This window comes from Capronia coronata (assembly GCF_000585585.1).
Source record: "Capronia coronata CBS 617.96 chromosome Unknown acBCG-supercont1.11, whole genome shotgun sequence".
Taxonomy (NCBI): Eukaryota; Fungi; Ascomycota; class Eurotiomycetes; order Chaetothyriales; family Herpotrichiellaceae; genus Capronia; species Capronia coronata.
In genome coordinates this window covers 956420-977691 of record NW_006912903.1, presented here as the reverse complement: position 1 = coordinate 977691, position 21272 = coordinate 956420, and the positions used below count along the sequence as shown (strand labels likewise).

General features: G+C 52.0%; 9 protein-coding genes across 9 annotated transcripts; 5 read left to right on the top strand and 4 right to left on the bottom strand.

Moving 5' to 3' along the window:
* Positions 1–54: 54 nt before the first annotated feature.
* Positions 55–2006, top strand: A1O1_09127 (uncharacterized protein; the record flags this gene model as incomplete). The annotated part of the gene is made up of 5 exons (XM_007729983.1): positions 55–422; positions 492–642; positions 696–1230; positions 1284–1646; positions 1720–2006. 5 exons carry the CDS (start codon positions 55–57, stop codon positions 2004–2006), a joined length of 1704 nt encoding a protein of 567 aa, XP_007728173.1.
* Positions 2007–2621: 615 nt separating this feature from the next.
* Positions 2622–4166, bottom strand: A1O1_09126 (aldehyde dehydrogenase (NAD+); the record flags this gene model as incomplete). The annotated part of the gene is made up of 2 exons (XM_007729982.1): positions 2622–3207; positions 3280–4166. 2 exons carry the CDS (start codon positions 4164–4166, stop codon positions 2622–2624), a joined length of 1473 nt encoding a protein of 490 aa, XP_007728172.1.
* A 795-nt stretch (positions 4167–4961) lies between these two features.
* Positions 4962–6042, bottom strand: A1O1_09125 (uncharacterized protein; the record flags this gene model as incomplete). Its single annotated transcript, XM_007729981.1, has 2 exons — positions 4962–5635; positions 5742–6042. The coding sequence occupies 2 exons, from the start codon at positions 6040–6042 to the stop codon at positions 4962–4964; spliced, it is 975 nt and encodes a 324-aa protein (XP_007728171.1).
* Positions 6043–6793: 751 nt separating this feature from the next.
* Positions 6794–8504, top strand: A1O1_09124 (uncharacterized protein; the record flags this gene model as incomplete). Its single annotated transcript, XM_007729980.1, has 4 exons — positions 6794–7018; positions 7095–7415; positions 7496–7608; positions 7667–8504. The coding sequence occupies 4 exons, from the start codon at positions 6794–6796 to the stop codon at positions 8502–8504; spliced, it is 1497 nt and encodes a 498-aa protein (XP_007728170.1).
* A 754-nt stretch (positions 8505–9258) lies between these two features.
* A1O1_09123 (uncharacterized protein) lies at positions 9259–11110 on the top strand (the record flags this gene model as incomplete). The annotated part of the gene is made up of 2 exons (XM_007729979.1): positions 9259–10487; positions 10564–11110. 2 exons carry the CDS (start codon positions 9259–9261, stop codon positions 11108–11110), a joined length of 1776 nt encoding a protein of 591 aa, XP_007728169.1.
* Positions 11111–12173: 1063 nt separating this feature from the next.
* A1O1_09122 (YjeF) lies at positions 12174–13038 on the top strand (the record flags this gene model as incomplete). Its single annotated transcript, XM_007729978.1, has 3 exons — positions 12174–12243; positions 12357–12422; positions 12491–13038. 3 exons carry the CDS (start codon positions 12174–12176, stop codon positions 13036–13038), a joined length of 684 nt encoding a protein of 227 aa, XP_007728168.1.
* Positions 13039–14032: 994 nt separating this feature from the next.
* On the top strand, positions 14033–16420 carry A1O1_09121 (serine/threonine protein kinase; the record flags this gene model as incomplete). Its single annotated transcript, XM_007729977.1, has 1 exon — positions 14033–16420. One exon carries the CDS (start codon positions 14033–14035, stop codon positions 16418–16420), a length of 2388 nt encoding a protein of 795 aa, XP_007728167.1.
* Positions 16421–16874: 454 nt separating this feature from the next.
* Positions 16875–19206, bottom strand: A1O1_09120 (uncharacterized protein; the record flags this gene model as incomplete). Its single annotated transcript, XM_007729976.1, has 2 exons — positions 16875–16964; positions 16990–19206. 2 exons carry the CDS (start codon positions 19204–19206, stop codon positions 16875–16877), a joined length of 2307 nt encoding a protein of 768 aa, XP_007728166.1.
* A 197-nt stretch (positions 19207–19403) lies between these two features.
* Positions 19404–20810, bottom strand: A1O1_09119 (serine/threonine protein kinase; the record flags this gene model as incomplete). Its single annotated transcript, XM_007729975.1, has 1 exon — positions 19404–20810. The coding sequence occupies one exon, from the start codon at positions 20808–20810 to the stop codon at positions 19404–19406; it is 1407 nt and encodes a 468-aa protein (XP_007728165.1).
* Between the last annotated feature and the right edge of the window lie 462 nt (positions 20811–21272).

Here is a 21272-nt window from a genome sequence, read left to right as displayed (position 1 = left end):
TATAATCATCCACCTATTGCCGACAGAAACCCTCTTCGATAATCCATTCCGACCATGGACGAATACCTGAAAGACCAGGCATCCCATGGCGATCCCAAAGAATTATCGACAGCTGTTAGCAACACCGAAGGCGAAATGGTCGTGGTCGAGGGCGAGCACAGCAACCACCAACATCTCCGGCGCGAGTTCAAGTCTCGTCAGGTTAACATGCTCGCCATTGCCGGAGCCATAGGCACTGGCCTGATCATAGGCTCCGGCCAGGGACTCGCTCGAGGTGGTCCAGCAAGCCTGCTCATTGCCTATATCGTCACCGGTGCTATCATCTACTTCACCATGTCGGCCTTGGGTGAGATGGCATCGTTTCTTCCCATGGATCAAGGCTTCAACGGCTATGCTACTCGCTTTGTTGACCCTGCCCTTGGGTAGATTTACTCTTCTCCCTTCTGAACTCTGCTGTGACCACGTTACTGATGTCTTGAAATGTTCCACAGGTTTGCCACCGGTTGGAATTACTTTTTCAAATATGCCATCGTTCTGGCCAACAATCTGACTGCCGCCGGACTCATCATCCAATATTGGAGACCAGACTTGAATGTCGGCATCTGGGTGGCTGTGTTTGCCGTGGCCATCGTCACCATCAATGTAGGCCATCGTCCACATCTTAAGAGCGATCTGTCAGACTCACCCTCCTATAGGTCTTCCATGTCAGCAACTTTGGCGAAGCCGAGTTCATTCTCTCGTCCCTCAAAATCATCACTCTTCTAGTGGTTATTTTGACCTGTTTCATCGTGGCACTCGGCGGAGGCCCTTCGGGGGACCGAACGGGTTTCCGCTACTGGAATCAACCCGGGGCTTTCGCAGAGTACCTCCAACCCGGTGCGCTCGGCAGATTCCTCGGATTCTGGGCCTGTATGGTCCAGTCGTGCTTCGCATATACTGGGACCGAAGTGGTGGGTGCCGCGTTCGCAGAAACACCCAATCCTAGACGCAATGTCCCCCGTGCCATCCGACAAACCCTCTGGCGCATTGGTGTTTTCTACATTGGAGGCGTCCTTGTCCTGGGAATGGCTGTCCCTTACGACAACGATAGACTGGTAGGAGCGACCAAGGCAAAGACTAGCGCAGCAGCGTCTCCTTTTGTCATTGCCATAAAGCTCGCAGGGATCAAAGTCCTCCCCGATATCATTAACGCCGCCCTCTTGGTGTTTGTCATCAGTGCGGCCAATACTGGTATGTCGTCTTGTTTCTTGCTGGCTGGGACCCCTCTAACATAGTCCTAACAGACGTTTACGTTGGCGCTCGAACCCTCTATTCCCTGGCCAAAGACAAACAGGCTCCCCAGATATTTACCCGCACCACGGCAAAAGGTGTGCCCCTCTATGGCGTGGCAGCGACTTCAGTGTTCGCATTGCTCGCATTCATGAACGTGTCTAAAGCGGCTTCGACCGTATTCGGGTACTTTGTCAGTCTGGTCACCGTTTTCGGCACCCTCAACTGGATTAACATCCTCCTCTCCTACATCGGATTCAGCCGCGGCATGAAGGCTCAAGGCATCTCACGGGCTGAGCTCGCTTACCGTGGGCCTTTGCAACCGTATGGCGCGTGGTTCGCCTTGGGCATGACCGTGACCATCACATTCTTCAATGGTGAGTTTTGACAAGCTAGCCCCTCCATTGTCGCCGCAAGATATCCGTCGCTAACAGCTTCTGTGACTCCCAGGATATAACGCATTCATCCCCGACTTCACGCTCTCGACTTTCATGACCTGTTATATCGGCATTGCAGTATACCTGGTCAATATCCTAGGGTGGAAGATGATCTGGCGCACCAAAAGGGTGCGGGCCATGGCGATGGATCTGACAACAGACAGAAAGAAGTTTGAGGAGGTGGCATTACAGGAAGAGGCCGCAAGGCAAGGAAAACCTGGGATGCTCCAGAGGGTATTCCATGGCAGCAGCAGCGCGACTGGCAGATGGTCCCTGGGTTCAGTGATGCGTCGGAAATGACAGCACACTGTTTCGCCCAGAAAAGACTTTGGCAAGCGTTGAGAGTTAACAACTCCGGCGACCCCGACTCTCCTAGCGACTCCTAGCTACTATAGATGACCCGGAGCAGATAGATTTGATCCGATATTTGAGCGCTTCATTCATTAACATTACTACGCCTTTTTACACTTCTAGGTAATAGAATATCGTACTAGATTACCTGGGTAGTACGATGGAGTCGCTTCGGAGATGGCCGCCAGTTGACTCCTACTACTAGTACTACTAGTATAATAAAAGTAAGGTAATTACGGAATCGGGGGTGGACTCGATATCCGGGTGGAGTCGAAGTCGTTGACTGCCAACGCTGACTTTGGCTTCGTTGTGCGCACATAGGGATAAGATCCTCGAGGTCGATGTTTTGCAATTTCCACGAAAGACATTTCAAAAAAGTCGGGAGATCATCTGCGTGACATACGTCAGAATTTTGCTATACGCCCCCTTATAACTACCACGGTGTGGTAAGCCGAGGAAGATGAGACCCACTGTCGCATCCTCGATCGACTGGTAGTATGATGGCTCAAGCCGTGCTTGAAGAACAGCCTGAAAACTATCCTAGTTCCATCCAAATCTTCCAGCTCAAGTCCAGACACGGACGGTCTTGACTTGACTAAATTCATCTACAGCTGCTTGTCCAAGATCTTTGCCGATCCCGCTCTGCTTGTATCCGCCAAACGGAAGTTGATGGGAGATGGCATTGTAACAGTTCACCCAGACGGTTCCTGCAGCTATCCCTTTCGTGATCCGAATGGCCTCCTTGATATCCGAAGTAAAGACGCCGGCGGCCAAGCCGTAGCAAGAATCGTTGGCCATTTGTATTGCTTCAGCCTCGTCTTCAAAGGGCGCCACCACGACGACTGGCCCGAAGACCTCTTCTCGTGTAATTTTCATCGTGCTCTTGACGTCTTTGAAGATAGTGGGTTCAATGAACCATCCAGAAGGCGACTTTCCTCCAGTTATACATACGGCACCTTCTGCCTTTGCTTCTTCGATCGTGCCGAGAATCTTGGAATGCTGCGCGCCGCTGATCTGTGGTCCTAGGAAAGTGTTGCCATCGAAGGGCGATCCAAGGACATTCTTCTCGGCTCGGGTCTTGAACTTTTCCAGAAAGGTTGCATATATATCTCGTTGAACCAAGACGCGGCTACTGGCGCAGCAGTTCTGCCTGTTCTTGTAGATCAGATCGTGTCACTCTAACAGCTTGATCAAAATCCAGAGCATTCCATGCACAACTCACCCCATATTGTAGAAACACCCCCCGTTCAACCATTCCACAACAACGTCCAGATCTGCACTCTTCAGAACGATGCTAGGCGACTTTCCCCCCAGCTCCAGCGTTGTCTTCTTCAGGTTGGAATCCGCCGAAGCTCGAAGGATAGACTTTCCCGTCTGTGTGCTTCCCGTGAAGGAGATTTTGGCCACATCTGGGTGTCCGGACAGGGCTGAACCTGCTTCGGCGCCATATCCTGGGACAATGTTGACCACCCCTTCTGGAAACCCAGCTTCGACAACCAGTTTGCCAAGGAATAGTGCGGACAGTGGTGTCAGCTCTGCCGGCTTCAGTACGGCGGTGTTGCCAGCGCAGAGCGCCGGACCAAGCTTCCACCCACACATCAACAACGGGAAATTCCACGGAACAATCAACCCACAGACACCCAAAGGCTCACGGAGGGTCATATTGAGCGTGTCAGGATCGGTCTCAATCGTGTCCCCTTTCAACTTATCAGCCAGGCCGGCGTAGTACCGGAAGCACGCTGCCGCGGCGAGCACGTCGGCATCCTTTGCAATCTTGACAGGCTTTCCACCGTCGATGGCTTCGATTTTGGCGAGGATATCGACATCACGTTCGATGAGGTCGGCGAGCCTACTCAAAAGCCTGCCTTTCTCCGCAGGCTTGGTGGCTTTCCACCCGGGAAAAGCTGTCTGTGCAGCTGCCACTGCCTTGTCGATGTCGGCCGCTTTCCCACGGGCGATGTTACAGATCGGCTTTTGGGTAAATGGGTCGATGCTGGCGAAATATGATGCATCCTCCGAGGCGACAAACTCATTGTTGATCAAGAGGCCGGTGGGTTGTGCATACCCGCTGCCATCGGGAAACTTCAGAGGCGTTTGCATTGACCCCATATTCGTTTACCTTGGAGGGCCTCGGGTCTGGCTCAAAGGTATTCCAAAGGAATGAACTAGTTAGTACTTTGGTTTTGTCTCTAATGATCAAGCCTATAGAGGATTGGTGACTGTATTCAGGCGATGTAAGTCTTGGTTCACAGAGCGCTATTATGGATGGATCAAGAATGCACTCCTAAGACGGAGGCGGACTTCCACTCCCGCACGCAGTATCAGGGCGGTACAAACTTGTCAAGCCAACAAGCCGATCGGGTCAGCGTTCCCGTCAGGGCTATTGTTATCCTGTCAGTTGCATAGGCTCCAATCTTTGTCGGCCAGAATGCACGTTGACTAAATTGGTGAGAAGGTGGACATGGCAAGCTGCATCCTTATCTTGGTTTCCAGCCGACGAATACCACGGCACATGGGTTTCGATCTTTGGCGCATCTTTTAGGTCTCAGCAGCTTGAAGTCATGGAACAACAGCGTCAGACTTTGTTATTGGCGGCCCTAGTAATTCGGCCTTAAATCTGACAAAGGACGGTGACTGGAGCTCTAAATGTTGATACACAGTCTTGTGGCTGTGAAAACCCGTACTATCTGGCCAAGGATGTAAAAGATGGGAAAGACTGACAGCACTGGAAAAGTGTATACAATGTTAAGGAGTGAGCTGACAATGGGGGAACTCGGGCTGAGAAAACAGGATATCTATCCAAAATATTCTAATTGTACTTTTCTTCACCTCTCCACAACCAATTCTTACCCCATTCCAAGATATCTCGTGGCCAATCTCTTTTGAGGAAGACAGGGGTGCTGTTCAATCTCTAGGCTCATCGCATTCTTGAAGATTGGTGTACGTTGGCAGTTGGATGCCAGATTTCTCTTCCCACAACTTCACGCATTCGGTATAATCTGCAGTCTTCTCGACACCAGGGAGCTCGAGAGCCTCTTTGAACGTTCCGTGCATGAGTTGACTCAGAGTCGTGTCGATGGCCATCTTTTCACAGAGATCTAGGTTGATGCCCAGGTCCTTGACCAGCAGGGCGAGGCCGTACCCGCTGGAGTAGGTTCTGGTCAAGCCCTCGGCCCTGATGGAATGCGCCGTACCATAATTCCGGCCTGTGCCGACATTCAAAACATCGGTCATCATAGCTGGGTCCAGTCCCATCTTACGACCGACAATGAAGGAGTCGTTGAGAGCTGCGATCCCCGCGGCCGTTATGTAGTTGTTGAATGTTTTCATGACATGGCCACTGCCCAACGGGCCCATGTGGAACCGCCAGCGGGACATGGTCGCGAGCACAGGCTCTGCCATTCGAATGTCTTCAACGCTGCCACCAAGCATGAAGGTAGCCTCGCCGTCGTTGATGCCGTGCATACGCACTTGTGTGACGGGCGAATCTATCAGCCGAAGCTGATACGCTTTGAGGTCATCACCCAGTTTTCGCGTCGTGAAAGGATTGGAGGACGAAGTGTCCACTATTATTGTGCCTGCAACCACGTCAGCGGGCTCTGTTGACCTTCAACGTCCTTCCCAGGGATTTGGGGCACACCACATTCGCCTCTGGGACGCTCATTGCAAGTGTAGACGACGTACCTGGTTTCAAAAAAGGGGCAATCCCCTCCCGACCTAGCAGGATGTCACGAACAATATCGCCATTGGGTACCATGGTGATCAGAACATCCACATCCTTGAAGGCTTCTGGTCCATCTTCTGCCTCTTCCACGGGGAAATTCTTGTTTGCTTCCACAAATTTTCGTTGTCGTTTTGGGTCCGCGTCTCTGACGATAGTCCGGAATCCTCCTTTGAGGATACATTGGCATAGAGGACCACCAGCGAGGCCCAAGCCAATGTAACCAACCAAGTTGATGGGTTTAGATGGAGCCAGAAATCCCATGGCTGCTGTTGATGATCGTACTCGACAGGGGCTGGCTGGTCTACTGATCCAGTACTAGTAGTCAATGAAGCCGAAGTAGAGAAGGAAGCGAAGAGGGGAAGGCAGGAAGAATAAATCATCGCCAGGGTAGAAGAGAGAATGCCCCCATTAATAAATGAACCTTGACGGAAGATCTGACGGAGACTTGGATCAGGCTGGACGCAAAAAGTCCACTGCTGCGCAAATCACGGCTACGGCCAGCCGACACACTTGAATGGCCCATACCCGCAAGTCTCTCGGCTTTCGAGCTAGCATCCTCTTACGACAAGAACCCCGTAAGTCCGAGACGTCGAGGTGGACTGCCATGAGATATCTAATCAGGGGGAAATGGAGATAACGGGGATGGAGGGCGGACTTCCGCCTCCGCTGCATCTCCACTTTTCGACTCTGGCCAATGACAAGGTGCGGCCTCATCATATCCACAAATCAGAGGATGTTAACATCAACTACCATCTTCTGGGAGATGGTACAGCCATCGGGTGCCTCGACCCTATCTGTCTATCTCAGCTTGCTGGCAATTAGCTTCAGCATTCCCTAATCTGGCCTCTATTGGAGAGCTCCTATATGCTGCGCGACAGCGTTGAGCAAGACGACCATACTATAAATTTCGCTCAGTGCCCTAATATATTCTTCTCATTGCAATGCACAGTTTTTGACTCAGGCCCCAAACCTCCTTTGTGTTGCTTTTACAGCCCCTCATCCATATCCACCAATGGGTTCCGAACAGACAAAGTCTGTGGAGGTGGCAAGCATGAACCTAAGCCCAGAAGCGGTGGCATCGGGCGGGACCGACGAGGAAAAAGATTTCGAAAGGCACGGTAGTCTGCAGGCGGGCATCGTGGTTGACCCTGCAGTGGAGAAGAGAGTCCTTCGAAAGTTGGATAGGCGTCTGGCACCGCTCTTTGCCTTGCTCTATTTCCTCGCCTACTTGGACCGGGTACGTTGCATCGTCTCCTGCCGTCGAGACCCAAAGCGAGCACAACGACAGGCCAACTGACTCGGATCAAACTCAGTCAAACATAGGCAACGCAGCTGTGGTGGGATTGAAGAGCCAATTGCACCTCACGGAAGAGCAATACAGCACCGCCGTCAGCGTCTTTTTCGCGACCTATGTCGTGTTCGAGCTGCCCGTCGTGTTGGCTATGAGACGACTACGTCCACATATTCTCATCGCTTCAATGGCCCTAGCATGGGCCGTAGTTACTATCGGCACAGCCTTTGTACGCTCATTCGGTTCACTGGTGGCCTGTCGTGTGCTGTTAGGACTTTGTGAGGCGGGGTTTTTCCCTTGCTTGTCTCTCTATATCACCATGGCCTATAAACGGGAGGAGCAGGTATGTTGCCGTCACCCGCTGTCTTTGAAAGACTCGTCTCCATGTCATTCATGGCAAGATCTAATGCGCATCTTCAAAAGGGTCTTCGACTTGCGTATCTTTTCGCGTCCAGCTCCTTGGCCAGCATGTTTGGGGGTCTCATCGCCACTGGGATCACGAAAGTCGGCGAAGTTGGCAATCTTCAGGCTTGGAGGTACGTGCCTAATACCGTTGTTTTTGAATACTCACCGGTGCTAACTATCGACTCGTAGCTGGCTATACATCATCGAAGGACTGGTCTCCACGGTCATCGTTCCATTCATTTTCTTATTCCTGCCCGACAACCCCAGCAAAGCCAAGTTCTGGACTCCCGAAGAGCATGCAGTCATGGAACAACGTGATATTCAACGCCAGGAGTATCTGGGCAGCCAGGTGTTCGAATGGAAAGAAGTCGCTTCCGCTTTCTGCGACCCGAAGCTTTACGCCACGGCCTTGATTCAATTTTTCCAGGATATCATCTTGTACGGCTTCAGCACATTCCTTCCATCGATCCTCAAGCTCGGGTTGGGGTACTCGAGCCTCCAAGCTCAGTATCTCGGTGTGCCTGTGTACGCCTTGGGTGGCATCTCCTTCTTCTCGGCCGCTGTGCTAGGCGACAAGCTGAGGCTCCGAGGGACGTTATTGTTCTTCATGGACCTCTTTGCTATCATCGGGTATATTCTGCTGCTTTCCGTCAAGAGCTCAGGTGTGCGGTATTTTGCGTGCTATCTGATTGCCATCCCGTTGTATTGCGGTCCCGGTCTGAACGAGATCTGGGTCAACAACAACATGGCGGGACACTACCGCCGGGCTACTGCCATTGGAGTCCAACAAGCGATTGGCAATCTGGCTGGCGTAGTGGCACCCCAGGTCTACAGGAAGGCGCCCTATCGACTCGGCCATTGGGCTTCTCTGGTCTCTGGTATCATCAGCATGTGTTTGATTGCGGCACAAATCACGTATCTCTGGCTCATGAACAGGAAGAAGGAACAGATCCTGAACGGGAAGAGGGAAGATGACCGCAGGATAACAACAGGTGAGAGTGCGCTGGAGTTTAGATATGTCTATTAGCCCGCCGATCTGGCTGACTCAGGAGATGCGATACATACCTGTATGTAGCTTTGACTCTTATAGGGATTTAAGAGGGGGGAGGGGGTGGAGCACTGGTGGGGGTCTATGGACGTCTTCCCGGGCCCCACCAGTAGCTCTCGTCATCTGAAAGCGGGATGATACCAGTACTACGCTACGAGCGCGTAGTCTCGTATTTCTCAGATAGCTTCATACTATAGCACACATACAGCGTATATATAGGTGTACCTTGTGTACCTTCATCTCCACACTGCTATTTCAACGTCAAGTTGCTTTGCTTTCCTCAACTCGAGCGACAGCTGTATGGACGTGCCCAGATCGGCTAATGCTGTGAGCCAACACATTAACCAGTAGATGTTCCAACATATTCCACCGGACAGGACATCTTACCTTGATGAGTTCGGCGACAGAACTCGTGGAGGAGCGTCCCTCCCTCTCGTAAGCACTACATGCCCGTGTGTCTTGTAAACACTTTGGTGACTGAAAGCCGATCGACAATACACAGATGTGAAAGGTGTCGTCGCCGCAAGGTCCTTGCCCCCTGCTCTGCTTTGCTGGGAGACCTAGCATCTGATTGACCAAGCAGATCAAATGCGACCGGCTCAAGCCCTGTTCAGGATGTATCAAAGTTGGCATAGAATGCGTGCATCCTGCCTCGAGCGAAAAACAGAGGTAAGTCGATAAGACGCACAACCCCACCCTCACTCCGTTCTGGATGCAGGCTGAGTTGTGTTCGATGATTGTCTTCACAAGACCCGTGCACAGGCGCCACGTCAGAGCCCTTGAGTCTCAGGTCGCTTCACTCGAATCCTTCCTCCGAAAGGTGGCCTCGGCCGGTCAAGCTGAGAGAGAGCAGATGCTATCGGCGTATGCATCAAGCTCAGTGGCCGACCGCAACCAGTGCACGAGTCCTTTGACTGCTCGAAGTCGATCCGGCCAAATGCGCAACCTGACCAGCAGAAATGCCTCCCAATTTTATGGAGGAACCAGCCTCTTTCAGATGCATCTTTCGGACGATTGGTCGGTCCCTCTCATCAGCGCCGACCAGCAGGCTGCTCAGATTGTGCCACCGCGAACAACACTCCTGGCCTCAGATGAGCCCGGGGGCTCCAACTACGATCCTCACCATGAGGTTTGCCGTCACTTGGTCAAGACCTTCTTCCGACAATCCTATCAGTACAACATGTTCATCTATCGGGAATACTTTCTGCGCGACTATGACGCCGGCTACGGTCGATATTACTCGGATCTTCTCTTGTACTCCATGTGCGCCACCAGTGCACCATTGTCTGAAGACCCCGATATATCCGCTCTGTCGAATACGTTTGTCCAACGAGCCCATGCGCTTCTGTATCTGACGCTGGAAAATCCCGATCTGACGACTCTGCAATCACTGATTCTGCTTGGCCACATGGACATTGGCCAGGGCAGAGCATCCAAAGGCTGGCTTTTCTGTGGAATGGCATTTCGTCTGGCGCATGAGATGGGCTTGCACCTCGACCCCAGCAACTGGGCACAAACCTCCAAATCTCCGGTCGACCGCGAGATCTTGCGTCGGGTCTACTGGGCCGCCTTCGCCGCGGACAAACAGCTGAGTCTTCATTTCGGACGGCCTCCCGCCCTCTATCCACATGAGTCGGATGTACGCAATGCCATGCGTATTCCCTATCCCGCCGAATGGGAGAGGCTGCTTGATACCTACATCTCGCCCGGGAGTTCGACCACTGCCTATGAGGATGGTATCGCGTTGGTTGCCTCACTGATTTACCAGATTGAACTGGCCAAGATCTTTCATAATCTCATTGTCAATATCTTCGAGAACAGGAGTCAAAACAGCACCGTTGCTGCAATGACGGCTCACCAAATCCACGTGGATATGACGAACTGGCTCTCCAGGCTCCCAGGAAAGCTACATTGGAACCAGTGGACCGTTGGACGGGTGCCTTCATGCGTTTTACATCTCCAGTACGATTTCTCCCACCCGTTTCTCTCCCTGTCTTCCCCTTCGTTCCCTGGTTTCCTATCGACTAATACTTTAAAGTATGTTGTTTCACACGGGAATGATAATCCTTCATCGGCCTCCACGAACTCTCTTCGGTGACCCCAAGATTGCCACGAGCGAAGACACCGAAATTTGCTACCAATCCTTAGAGGCGATCCTCCGCCTTTTGAGGAGCTACGCGCGGCATTATCGATATGTCGACCTCCCTCTTGACGTGATGCATATCCTGTCAACCGCAGCCGCCACGGTCTTGATGAAGCGGTTTTTCAACAAGGCCCAGTGGACCGACATCGAGATATCCAAGCCGCTGTCTTTCCTTCTCGGCGTTATGGACGAGATCAAGGTCAAGTGGCCGTGCATGCTTGAGATTCGAGAGAGTATCACCAGATCCATCTCCGAACCCCTGGCGGATCCTGAAGTTGGGCCGGCCGGTGAGATCGGACCCCTGTGCAGTCCAGAATCCGCGCATGAACTTCCTGATGGTCAGGATGACCAAAGCACCACGTCAGCCGGTGATCTGGGACTTCTTATGACAGAGGACTTTTTGAGCGGCCATTTCGAATGGGACGAGTTGCTCCTGTCTTGAAAATGCCCCACTTGTACATCAATAATCGTGTTGTTGTTGTCATAACTCTGGTGCGGTTGCTGGTCGGATCTAAGTCAGCTTTGGGTGTAAAACCTCTCAGAAGATTGCGCGCCGGAACAGTACATGGCTAAAATGGGCCTCCGAAGTCAACCCAACCAGAGCGCAGCAGAAGTCACACTGTCACAGTCTTCTTTGTACTGGCCATTGAATGCCACACACTAAGACTTGGATAGTACTACTGCTAGTACTTCTTTGGCAGTTAGAAGAAGACATAATATAGGGGACGTAGAAGGGAAAGGTATATATACACTCAAGCCTCTACTACTAGTAGTACTAAGTAGTAGTACTAGCTTCCGCCGGATACTCGTACTTTAAAGCGGCACGACATACCTCCCCATATAGCTAAGTTGCACGTGCAGACTCCCTTAGTAAGCTCGGGGCCGATATTCCAGATCCTCGTCATTCGCTGCCAAGAATATGACGATATGCTTCACTGCAGTCAACTAGTACATGATGCTTTCAATATCCATATCCATACATACCTGCAGTACGTCGTGGTAGGACTCTGCACCTCGACCATACTTGTGTATCACCGAGAGCTCATCGTGAAAGGATTGAACACAGTAACTCCAGCTTGTGAAGCGGAATCCATCTCAATTTGCAGACACCTCTACGAATCGTCGTGGGTCCATCCCAATCAGAGCATTCGACCCCTTCCGCTGTCGTTCCGGTAGTACTGATCCAACAATCCTCTCTAATCATCTATCCAAGGACGACCACGACCATCTACATCTTCTGCTCTGGTCACGGTTGTCTTATGCTTCGCTCCTTCGTCCCTAGAAGAGCAGTAAGGTCAATCCTCACAGCAAGAAGATTCTCCAAGATGGCATTGAAGGTTCGTCCCTTTCTGATTTATTGCCCAAAGCTTCCTTCAAGGTCGTCCGTCCTTTTGTGTCAGCCGAATCTAGACCTTGCAGACTTTGTGAGTATTACTAATCTCTCCGTCCTTTGAAACATACAGACTCTCGGTGCCAAGAGTGCAGCTGATCTCGACAAAGAGCTCATGAGCGAAGATGGAGGCTTTACCATTGATCAGTTGATGGAGCTAGCGGGGCTGAGTGTTGCAGAGGCTGGTAAGTCGTCGACCGTTGATCTCGAACCCCGAGATTGCCTTTCCCAGAGGCATGATCCCGGGATGATGAGGCTACATCCTTGACTGACATATACTGATTTGACTCGAATACAGCATACCGAGTCCACCCGCCATCCAAGGGAAAGAATGTTCTTATCGCCGCCGGACCTGGCAACAATGGTATGCAGATAGCCCCTCCTTCTCTCTCTCTCTCTGTCCGCTTCTGTTTCTGGTAGCTTACCGTCCAGCAGGAGGTGACGGCCTCGTCGCCGCCCGCCACTTACACCACTTCGGCTACACACCACGCATCTACTACCCCAAGCCCACGAACGCGCCGATCTTCAACGGCCTCCAGAAACAACTGCACCATCTTCACATCCCGTTCCTGAAATCCCTTGAGGACTTCACCTCTGCGCTTTCCAGCTCGGACCTGGTGATCGATGCCTTGTTCGGCTTCAGCTTCAAACCGCCTGTCCGCGCGCCGTTCGACACGGTCTTGTCAGCGATAATTGACAGCAAGAAGCCCGTTCTTGCCGTGGACATTCCGTCATCATGGGACGTCGAGGGTGGGCCGCCAGAAAAGGGCGAGCTAGGCAGTGAATTCATGCCCACGTACATGATCAGCTTGACCGCGGCCAAACCTTGCGTCAAGTGGTTCAAGGGTGAGAGGCACTTTATTGGTGGTAGATTCCTGTCGGCCGACGTGGCTGGGAAATATGGCCTGGATGTACCGCCGTATGAGGGTGTCGATCAGATTGCCGAAGTGCCTGTCGATATCTCCGTGGAGAAGTTGTAAAACATGGATGTTGATGGACTAGGATCTCTGGACACGAACAAAACACGACGTACGATATCATTTATGCGGACCGAATTATTGCTACAAAATTCAATATGATCATAAAGGAAATGTTTCCCTGATCGAGATCCTCTGGTGCCAATTTGTGCTGTTCAGCTCGTAGCTGCATGGATAGCTTCCGGAGAGATTGACTTCCGGTAAGCCCGGTAGTCTACTTAAGAGTCCGGTATTTACAACATGGGAACATGGGACCAATCCGAAGTTACAAGCGACGCGATCTGTACGAAGATCGCAGCCTTGCCGAGCAGGAAATTAAGCGCTTAGTCATCATGTCAGCCTCGTCAATCCGCGTGGACCAATGCTATCGGCCCGTTCCGTGTCATGAAAGACACTGCAGTGCACCCCGGACTGTAGAAGAGCACGGATGTCGAGTCACTTGTTTCCCAAAGATGTATGATCAAACTTCTCAATTTCACCGTTCACGTGTGCTGTGCTAGTGATTGCGGCTCTACAGCCTCGTTCCATCTATTCCTAGTAGTGGTACTGGTAGTAAGGTGACCTGGCGATGCAGTGTGGCACGAATCAGGTTTGGCTTGGCAGCGTTTGTGGACTGCAATCACATCAATGGGCAACTTGAATGCTAATGACGCCTGACGCATGGTCTAGAAGCTCGCCTAGTCGCAGCATCCAACAGGATGCATCTCGCTATCTGTAAGGCAGGAGAGTCAGAATCATCAGCCTGATTCCCTCCCTCTGTTCCAACTGCCACCAAGTTCGACGGCCTGATTGTCTGCTCTAGCAGCGTTGGACCACGAGTCTATAACAACGTCCCATCCCCGATGCTATGAACGAGGCCAGTAGCACCAGCATGCACCCGAGCTGAACTCCCGCCGAGACCATACCTTCAGTTACTATACCACGCCTTACGCCATTGTCAACGGCTATACGCACGATCGTCATCACCGACGACTTGTGACTTGCAGGAGACGCAACAATGGACCCGGGCTCAATACTAGCGATTGCCTCGCTCTCATTCCAAGTCTTCGGCAGCTGTGTTCAGGGGTTCACGTTACTCTCTCGAGCGCACAATCTCGGCAAAGACGCCTCCCTGCTCCAGACGATGTTGAATCTTGAAGAGTATCGTTTCATCCAGTGGGCTAGGGAGGTTGGATTGATTGGTGATGAGGCTGAGGCTGAGATCGAGGATGAGGATGAGGATGACGAGCATGGAATCCGTGACAACGATACCAAACCTAGCAATACCAACACTGACGCCAAACCGAACACAAACACCAATACGACAGACGACAGGACTACTATTCTTTCTTCTTCAATCCTTACCAGCAACAACAACAATCTGAACCGCAGACTAAACCACGCTCTGGCCTCCGAGCTCATGGCCCAGCTCGAAACCCTACTCACGACAGACCAGCTTCGGAAACGCTATAACCTGGTTTTATCTGAGCATCCCATGACGAAAACGCTGGAAGAATCAAACACTCCGAGTCCGACTCGAGGTCAGACACAGGTTCAAGGCGCTAAACTGAACCAGATATCTATACCCACCACCACCACCACCACCAGTCCCGACACTAACACTAGTACCTCGACAGTGTCAGGAACACCCCTCGTGCTCCAAAAACTGGTTTCCGACCGTCTTCGCTACCGGATCCTGGCGCGCGCCAACCTCGTCCAGACCAAAACCCGCATCCCTCACCGCCTGTGGTGGGCCGCGGTCGACAAACAGAAATTCGAAGCCATGGTTCGCGACGTGCGCACACTGGTCGACGGGCTGTGGGCTCTGCTCGACCCGATACAGCGGGAAGACTCGTCGGCGCTGCTGAACCAAGTCTTAGCCAATGTCGTCCGGTTGAGCAGAGATGTCGGCGAGCTGCGCGGGTTGCAGTCTAGCATGATGTCAGCGACAACAGCGACAACAACAACATCAACAACATCAACGTCAACGTCGACGTCGACGTCGACATCGACATCGACGAGACCAAGAACAAGAACATGGGACGACAGTGGTCGTGATTCGGCCGCGGCTGTTGCTATGGCTGTTGATTTGAAAGTTGCCAGGATCGAGATTGAGGATCTCGATCCGGAGACAGAAACGACGAGCAAGATGAAAGAGAATGCTGGGAACAGTGATAACACATCGCAGGCCTTGTCGTCCTTGACGTTGTCTTCTCCTTCTTTTCCCTCTTACAGGACGAAAAGCCCCACGGTCGCGGCAATGATGGTGGAGTTGCCCCCTATCAATCGAACTCTACTCACAGACGTGGTCCCGGTCAACTCGTCATCGTCATCATCATCGTCCTCTTCATCTCAGGTCGCTAGGGGCATGTACGACAACAGCCCCGTGTGGCTGGAATATAAACATGTCCCGCGGAGGTTGAAAGGTAAACTACTCTCCCGGGTGAAGGGTTTGGCGTTCCTTCTTTCGAAGACGACAAATCCGGCGTTCCATACCCTGCAGTGTATTGGGTTCTTCGAGGATGGGGAATGCTTCGTTTTCGTGTACAAGTATCCCAGCCGTTACAGTCAGATCTACAAAGACGGTGAGGGTGAGGGTGAAAGTCGACACGGGGTGGCCGAGACAAGTGCAGAGAGGAGGGCCCCAGAAATGTATGGAGAGCCAGATGGAGAGAGAATGATTTCCAAGACGGATATCCAGACAACTTCTGCAACTTCGAGCACGAAAGCCGACCACAGTCATCATCAACCTCAACCAAAATCTCTGAATCAACTAATCTACGAAAATAAAACGCTCAAATCTCCCAGCGTGACCACACGGCTCTCAATCGCCCTGCGGCTCTGCAGCACATTACTGACATTACACACCGCAGGGTGGCTGCACAAGGACTTGCGCTCCGAGAATGTCATTTTCTTCTTGGACGACAAGGACCCGACAATCCCGCAGCCCTACATCACTGGCTTCTCCTTCTCGCGACAGGATTCGCCGGCCGAGATTTCCGAGCAGCCATCGTCCGAGCCTCAGGCCGATATCTACAGACATCCGCATGCCCTGGGTGAGCCGTCAACCTCGTTCCAGAAACATATGGATCTTTATAGTCTTGGGGTCATCTTGGTCGAGCTGGCCGAGTGGAAGGTGCTCCGACATATCATCAAGGATTGTGTCATGATTCGTAAACACGGAGGCCACAGTGGTGGTGTGTCTCTGAATGATATTGCAAAGGTGCCGAACTATTTGATCGACCGTGAAGTCGCGACTGGTCAGATCAAATATCGTATGGGCGATGTATATGCACAAATCGTCGAGGTCTGTCTCAATCATGGCCTGAGCTCGATGGATGCTGCACCGGATACTGTGCCAGATCTGCTCCGGATGGTTCAAAGGTTGGAGAAGTGCCATATCTGAAAAACCGAAAGAACTTGTCCGAGCCAAATACCGCGGACCAGCATGTATCTCTTCTTGAAGTGGCTAATCTCTCTGTCATCGTAAACGACAATTGAAATCAAGACTGATGGAGTCTGGAACGGCACATTGATCGAAACCAGTCAATCGACTGATGGCTGTGATGAGACGCTGAGATGGTTCATCGCTTCTCTCGTAGCAATGATTGCCTGTCTGGCCTGCAGAAGATCGATAATTTCCGCGAGGTCTTCCATTTCGTCCGAGACGATTGCCTGCCAATGAGTCTTGACTGAATGCCTTGCACATGTCTCACTCAAAGTCACCTCTCTGAATTCATGCTCTGGAGACTTGGACCTTAGAGACCTATAGCAAGCATCACACAAGTCATGGTCTGGACAGATAATACAGTGCCACCTTCGACCGGGTATGGGGGCCCGCTGACAAGGCCCATCGCATATTATACCATGATGCTGAGCACTTTGAATGGCCAGATCAAGTGCCGTGTGCCCGTCATCGTCCTCGATTCTGATGTCGAGTATTTCATGGCCTAGTAGCAACTCAACAGCCCTTACATTGACGGCGTCAACAGCCAAGTGAAGTGCCGTCCGGCGAAAAAGGGCGTCACTCGTCCTGGAGTTGAGGGCATCCTCGGAGTCGCCGAAATGCTGAAGCAATTCGTGCATTATCTCGCGGTTTTGGGCAAAGTCATACTGTCCTCGCTTGATTGCCTCTAGCAGTGACGTTCCGTCCGGGATGCGATCATAGACACCTCTGTACGCCCAAGCGGCTCGATGCAAGGCGGTCAATGATCTCTCTGATTCGACAATAAATCCAATGCCCTTCTGCGTTCCTGCATGCTCTTCGGCGAAGGCAGAATAACGATTCAAAATGAACCGAATTCGTGAGACAGAATCGCGGGCTGCCGAAGCCACGATGTGTCCCAGGATCGTTGTGGGATACTCCAACGATATCAATCCCGAGGAGACGCACATGGCATTCAAGTTTGCGCCGTGACGAAGAAAAAGTTCAGCCAGGTTGAACGCATTGTTCTTCACAGCCACCAGGACCGGTGTCTCGATGTCTTCGCCGCCTTCACCTTCCATTGGAGCATCTGGCACAACGCCGGCCTCGATAATTCGCTCCGCAAGCGAAACGTCACTGTTGTGGGCGGCGTGAGCGTACGTGTGAAGAGCACTCCAATTCGTTTTAGTATTGTCAAATGGATTCCTGCTCCTTGCCTGAACATCGGCACCATTGGTGACGAGGAGGTCGAACATATGTCGGCGATTCCAGCGGACACATTCTAATAGTGGCGTACGTTGTTCGTCACCGCAGGGCATATTGACGTGTTCGCGGCTGAAGACGCCGTATCGGCGGATTGGAATGTCGGAGTCGTCCTGTGCTCCCTCCTTCACTCGTTCCCACCCGTTCTGAAGAAGCCGCTCGGTCTCAGGAGCGAGTAGATACTCCACGGCCAGATCGTGGGCTTCGGCCACCGCATAATAAAGCAGTGTGTATCCAAAAGACCCTATTCCTGTAGCGAAAGATGCGCGGTGTGTCTCTTCCAACAGATAACCCATAGTGCTTTTGAACCGATCCATGTACTCGGTACCATTTCTCAAAATCATGGAGAAGATGTCTGAGCTGTGGACAGCGCTCCGTAGGAAATGGAGATAGGTGAAGCCTAGCTTCTCTTCCTTCATCGCGGTGACCATCGCTTCAAGACACTCCTGATGATGATAGTGTGCAGCCCACTCCATTGGTGAAGGCTGGTTCACTCCTTTGTCTATGGAAACGCCGGCAGTACCCGCGGCACGGATTAAGAATCTGATAATATCGGGACGATTGTGGTGAACTGCCCAGGTCAAGGGTGTGCCCGGGGGTAGGACATCGGCGTCAACACCAGAAGGAAAATTGCCGTACTTAATTGCTTCTGTCGTCAGCAACCGTGTGTTGGCACCTTTGGAGACGAGGACGTTTCCAACGTCCTCCACCTCCTCTTTCTCGAAGGAGATCAGCCAGTGCAGAGGCGATTCTTTCGAGATTGTCGCAATCGTTGGGTCAGCCCCGTATTCCAACAAGAAGTTGACAACTTCACGATGTCCAGACCGACATGCAGAAAGCAACGGTGTTTCGCCTACATCATTCAATTGGTTCACAGTCAGGGCAGGAAAGTTGTCCAAGAGGGCTTCGATCGCTTGGGTCTGCCCACAGCTTGCGGCCATGTGCAATATGCGATCACCACGCTTGTTGACCCTGTAATCGGCTATAGCCCGTAGGTTTCGAAAGTTCTGTACCAGAACGGTGGTGTTTTTGAAGGTGTTCATCCACTGAGGAAACCGAAAATCGTGGATGAGGTCGTCGTTCCAGAACGATGCTCCAACCCCTGCCAAACCTAGCTTTAAGATCTTATGGGTTCGGTCGGCCTTTTCGGGTGCAATGATAGTCAGGTCGCACAGCGCAGCTCTTGACCCGTCAAGTGCCCTGTTCTCGATCATCCTCAAAAGCTGCTCGTCAGTAGAAAGCTCTATTCCTGACATTCTGGAAATCCGCCACGCATACGCTTGTGATACTTTGTGTCCATATCGTGCCGCGTGAAGTATGAGACGCCGTGCTTCAGCAGGATCGGGTTGGGTTCCGTATCCGTTCGTGTAGAAGGCGGCAAGTGCGAAGCACTCCGGCAGGTTGACCTTGTTCTGGGAAGCATTCAAGTCCGCTCTTGTACGCAATCGCTCAAACAGAAACGTCTGGACAGAAGGTTGAAGTTCTCGCACTGCTTGCCAGGACATCAAGTGGTGCTAAAACGGGTCAGTGATGGGAAAACAAATCGTAGCAGAACACTCACGTCGAAGCTCCTTCGCAGGAGTATGTCGCCATCCACGACGCTTCACCCCGAGTCAGCGGGAGTGTGACGGATACATGAAATTGCTGGTTCCTTGCATGGTTCGGGGGCACAAGGCGCACTGAGGGAGAAAAGAAAACGAGATTATACATACTCAGCGTCCTGTTGAATATCGTCAGATCTATTTAGAAGAGACATTGCGCCTGCAAGGTCTCGATCGACCGGATTCCGAAGCACGCATCTTTTCAAGACTTCAGCGACCTTGCCGTAGAAAGGATCCGACAATGCAGCTGTAATGAGTCCTTGCTTGATCTGTCCGTGAAGTGGCGTATTGGACATTCCATGCTGATGCAATAGCCAGTAAATGTACTTGATGAAATCGATGGCCTGGAGCATTTTCATCCCACCTCCGGCCAAAGTGGTTTGTACCTGCTGTAACATTTGCACCACTTTCATCATGTCAGGCACCGAGCCACCAGCGAGCTTCTCCATGGCCGAGAGTACCCAGCCAGGATACCATTCACCAAGATCTGCCTTGGCTGTAAGCAAATCTTCCCTCTTGAGACGCTCGATTTCATCCGTCAAACTTGTGCCTCCTCCAGAGTCGCCACAAATCACATGAAACGGACTCATACCGTCCATGGCAATGCGCCATACCGTCAATCCAAACGAGTACACGTCTGTTTGTGCGAGGAGATGGCGGGGGATAGCCGCGATTGTTTCTGGCGCTCTCCACGGGGTTGTACCTCCGATACGCACAGGCTCAGTGGATGCTAGGCCAACAATGGAAAATCCAAAGTCACCGAGCTTAGCAACATACTTCTTCTGGGGGTCAGAAAAGATCAGAATGTTCTCTGATTTCACATCTCCATGGATTATGCCGCAGCGGTGGAGGACCTCGAGACCCCGTCCAATGTCAAGGCTGAGATTCCGCTTTGTTTCAGAGGGGAGGATTTCCTTCGCTTGCAGTGCTGCCAGGTTGCCATGGTCAGCGTGTTCAGTAACGATAACGGGCAGCCTGTAAGATGGGTTGTAAGGGTTACTACCCCAGCCCAAGGCGAGCAGGGTTACTATATTGCGGTGCTCGTAGAGAGGCGGATGAATCAACGCATATAGCTCCATCAGAACCGAGTCCATAGCTCTTCGATCTTTTGCCAGCGGCTCCCCCATCTCATTAAAGGCGATCTTTGCCGTCTTGTACACCAGAACTCTCTCGTCATACTGGCCCTGTCTCGTTGAAATTGTCAATCCCATGCCCTTCGTCTCATAGTTAATGCCGCCTGACTTAGGCACCCTCTTGTAAAACACTTCAAAGGAGGCACCATGCCCAAGATAGGTGGACTGGTCGATGGCTTGGGCGCCGAGGAAGAGTTGCATGGCCGGGCGGGTGACAGAGATCTCGGCTCGCCTTGCGAGGTAGACGAGGTCAAATATATTCGGCACGAAGGGGGCAGCATCTTGACTGTCAGAGAGAGGATCATTCGAGGGCGCAGTCGGGCTGGAAGAAGCAGGCACAGATGTATCAGGACGCCCTGAAAACGAGCTGGACATGTCGTCTTTCAGGCCATATGGCGGTAGGATGCAGCACACAGCAGAACGAGAAGACACCTACATACGATGTCAGTAACAAAGATAGAACAGTATATGGACCGACAGCAAGCCGGTTGAATGGGTCGATTCAGCTTATGTCTTGGTCGGTCCCTTGCAGCCAGCTAGCAATACTTTGTGCTACCAATGTATCTGCGTTAAGGAGGTGGGAAGGCTGAGCGCAGTCCATGGCCAGCTGTGGCAATGCAGCCTGAGACCGAGTTACACTAAAAGGTGGTAAGTATCGTACATATTTGGGGCCAAGACTTCCTCCAGCTGAAAAGGAGCTCAAGTTGTAGGGTTCTTGCTTGCTTAGGTCTGCGCAGTCTGCACCTGTGGCACTCGCTACCTTGTTAATTGAAATCATCTCATCTCCACGGCAGATGGTTCGGTTTCAGCCTCACAGCCTTGTGGCCATATGTGAAT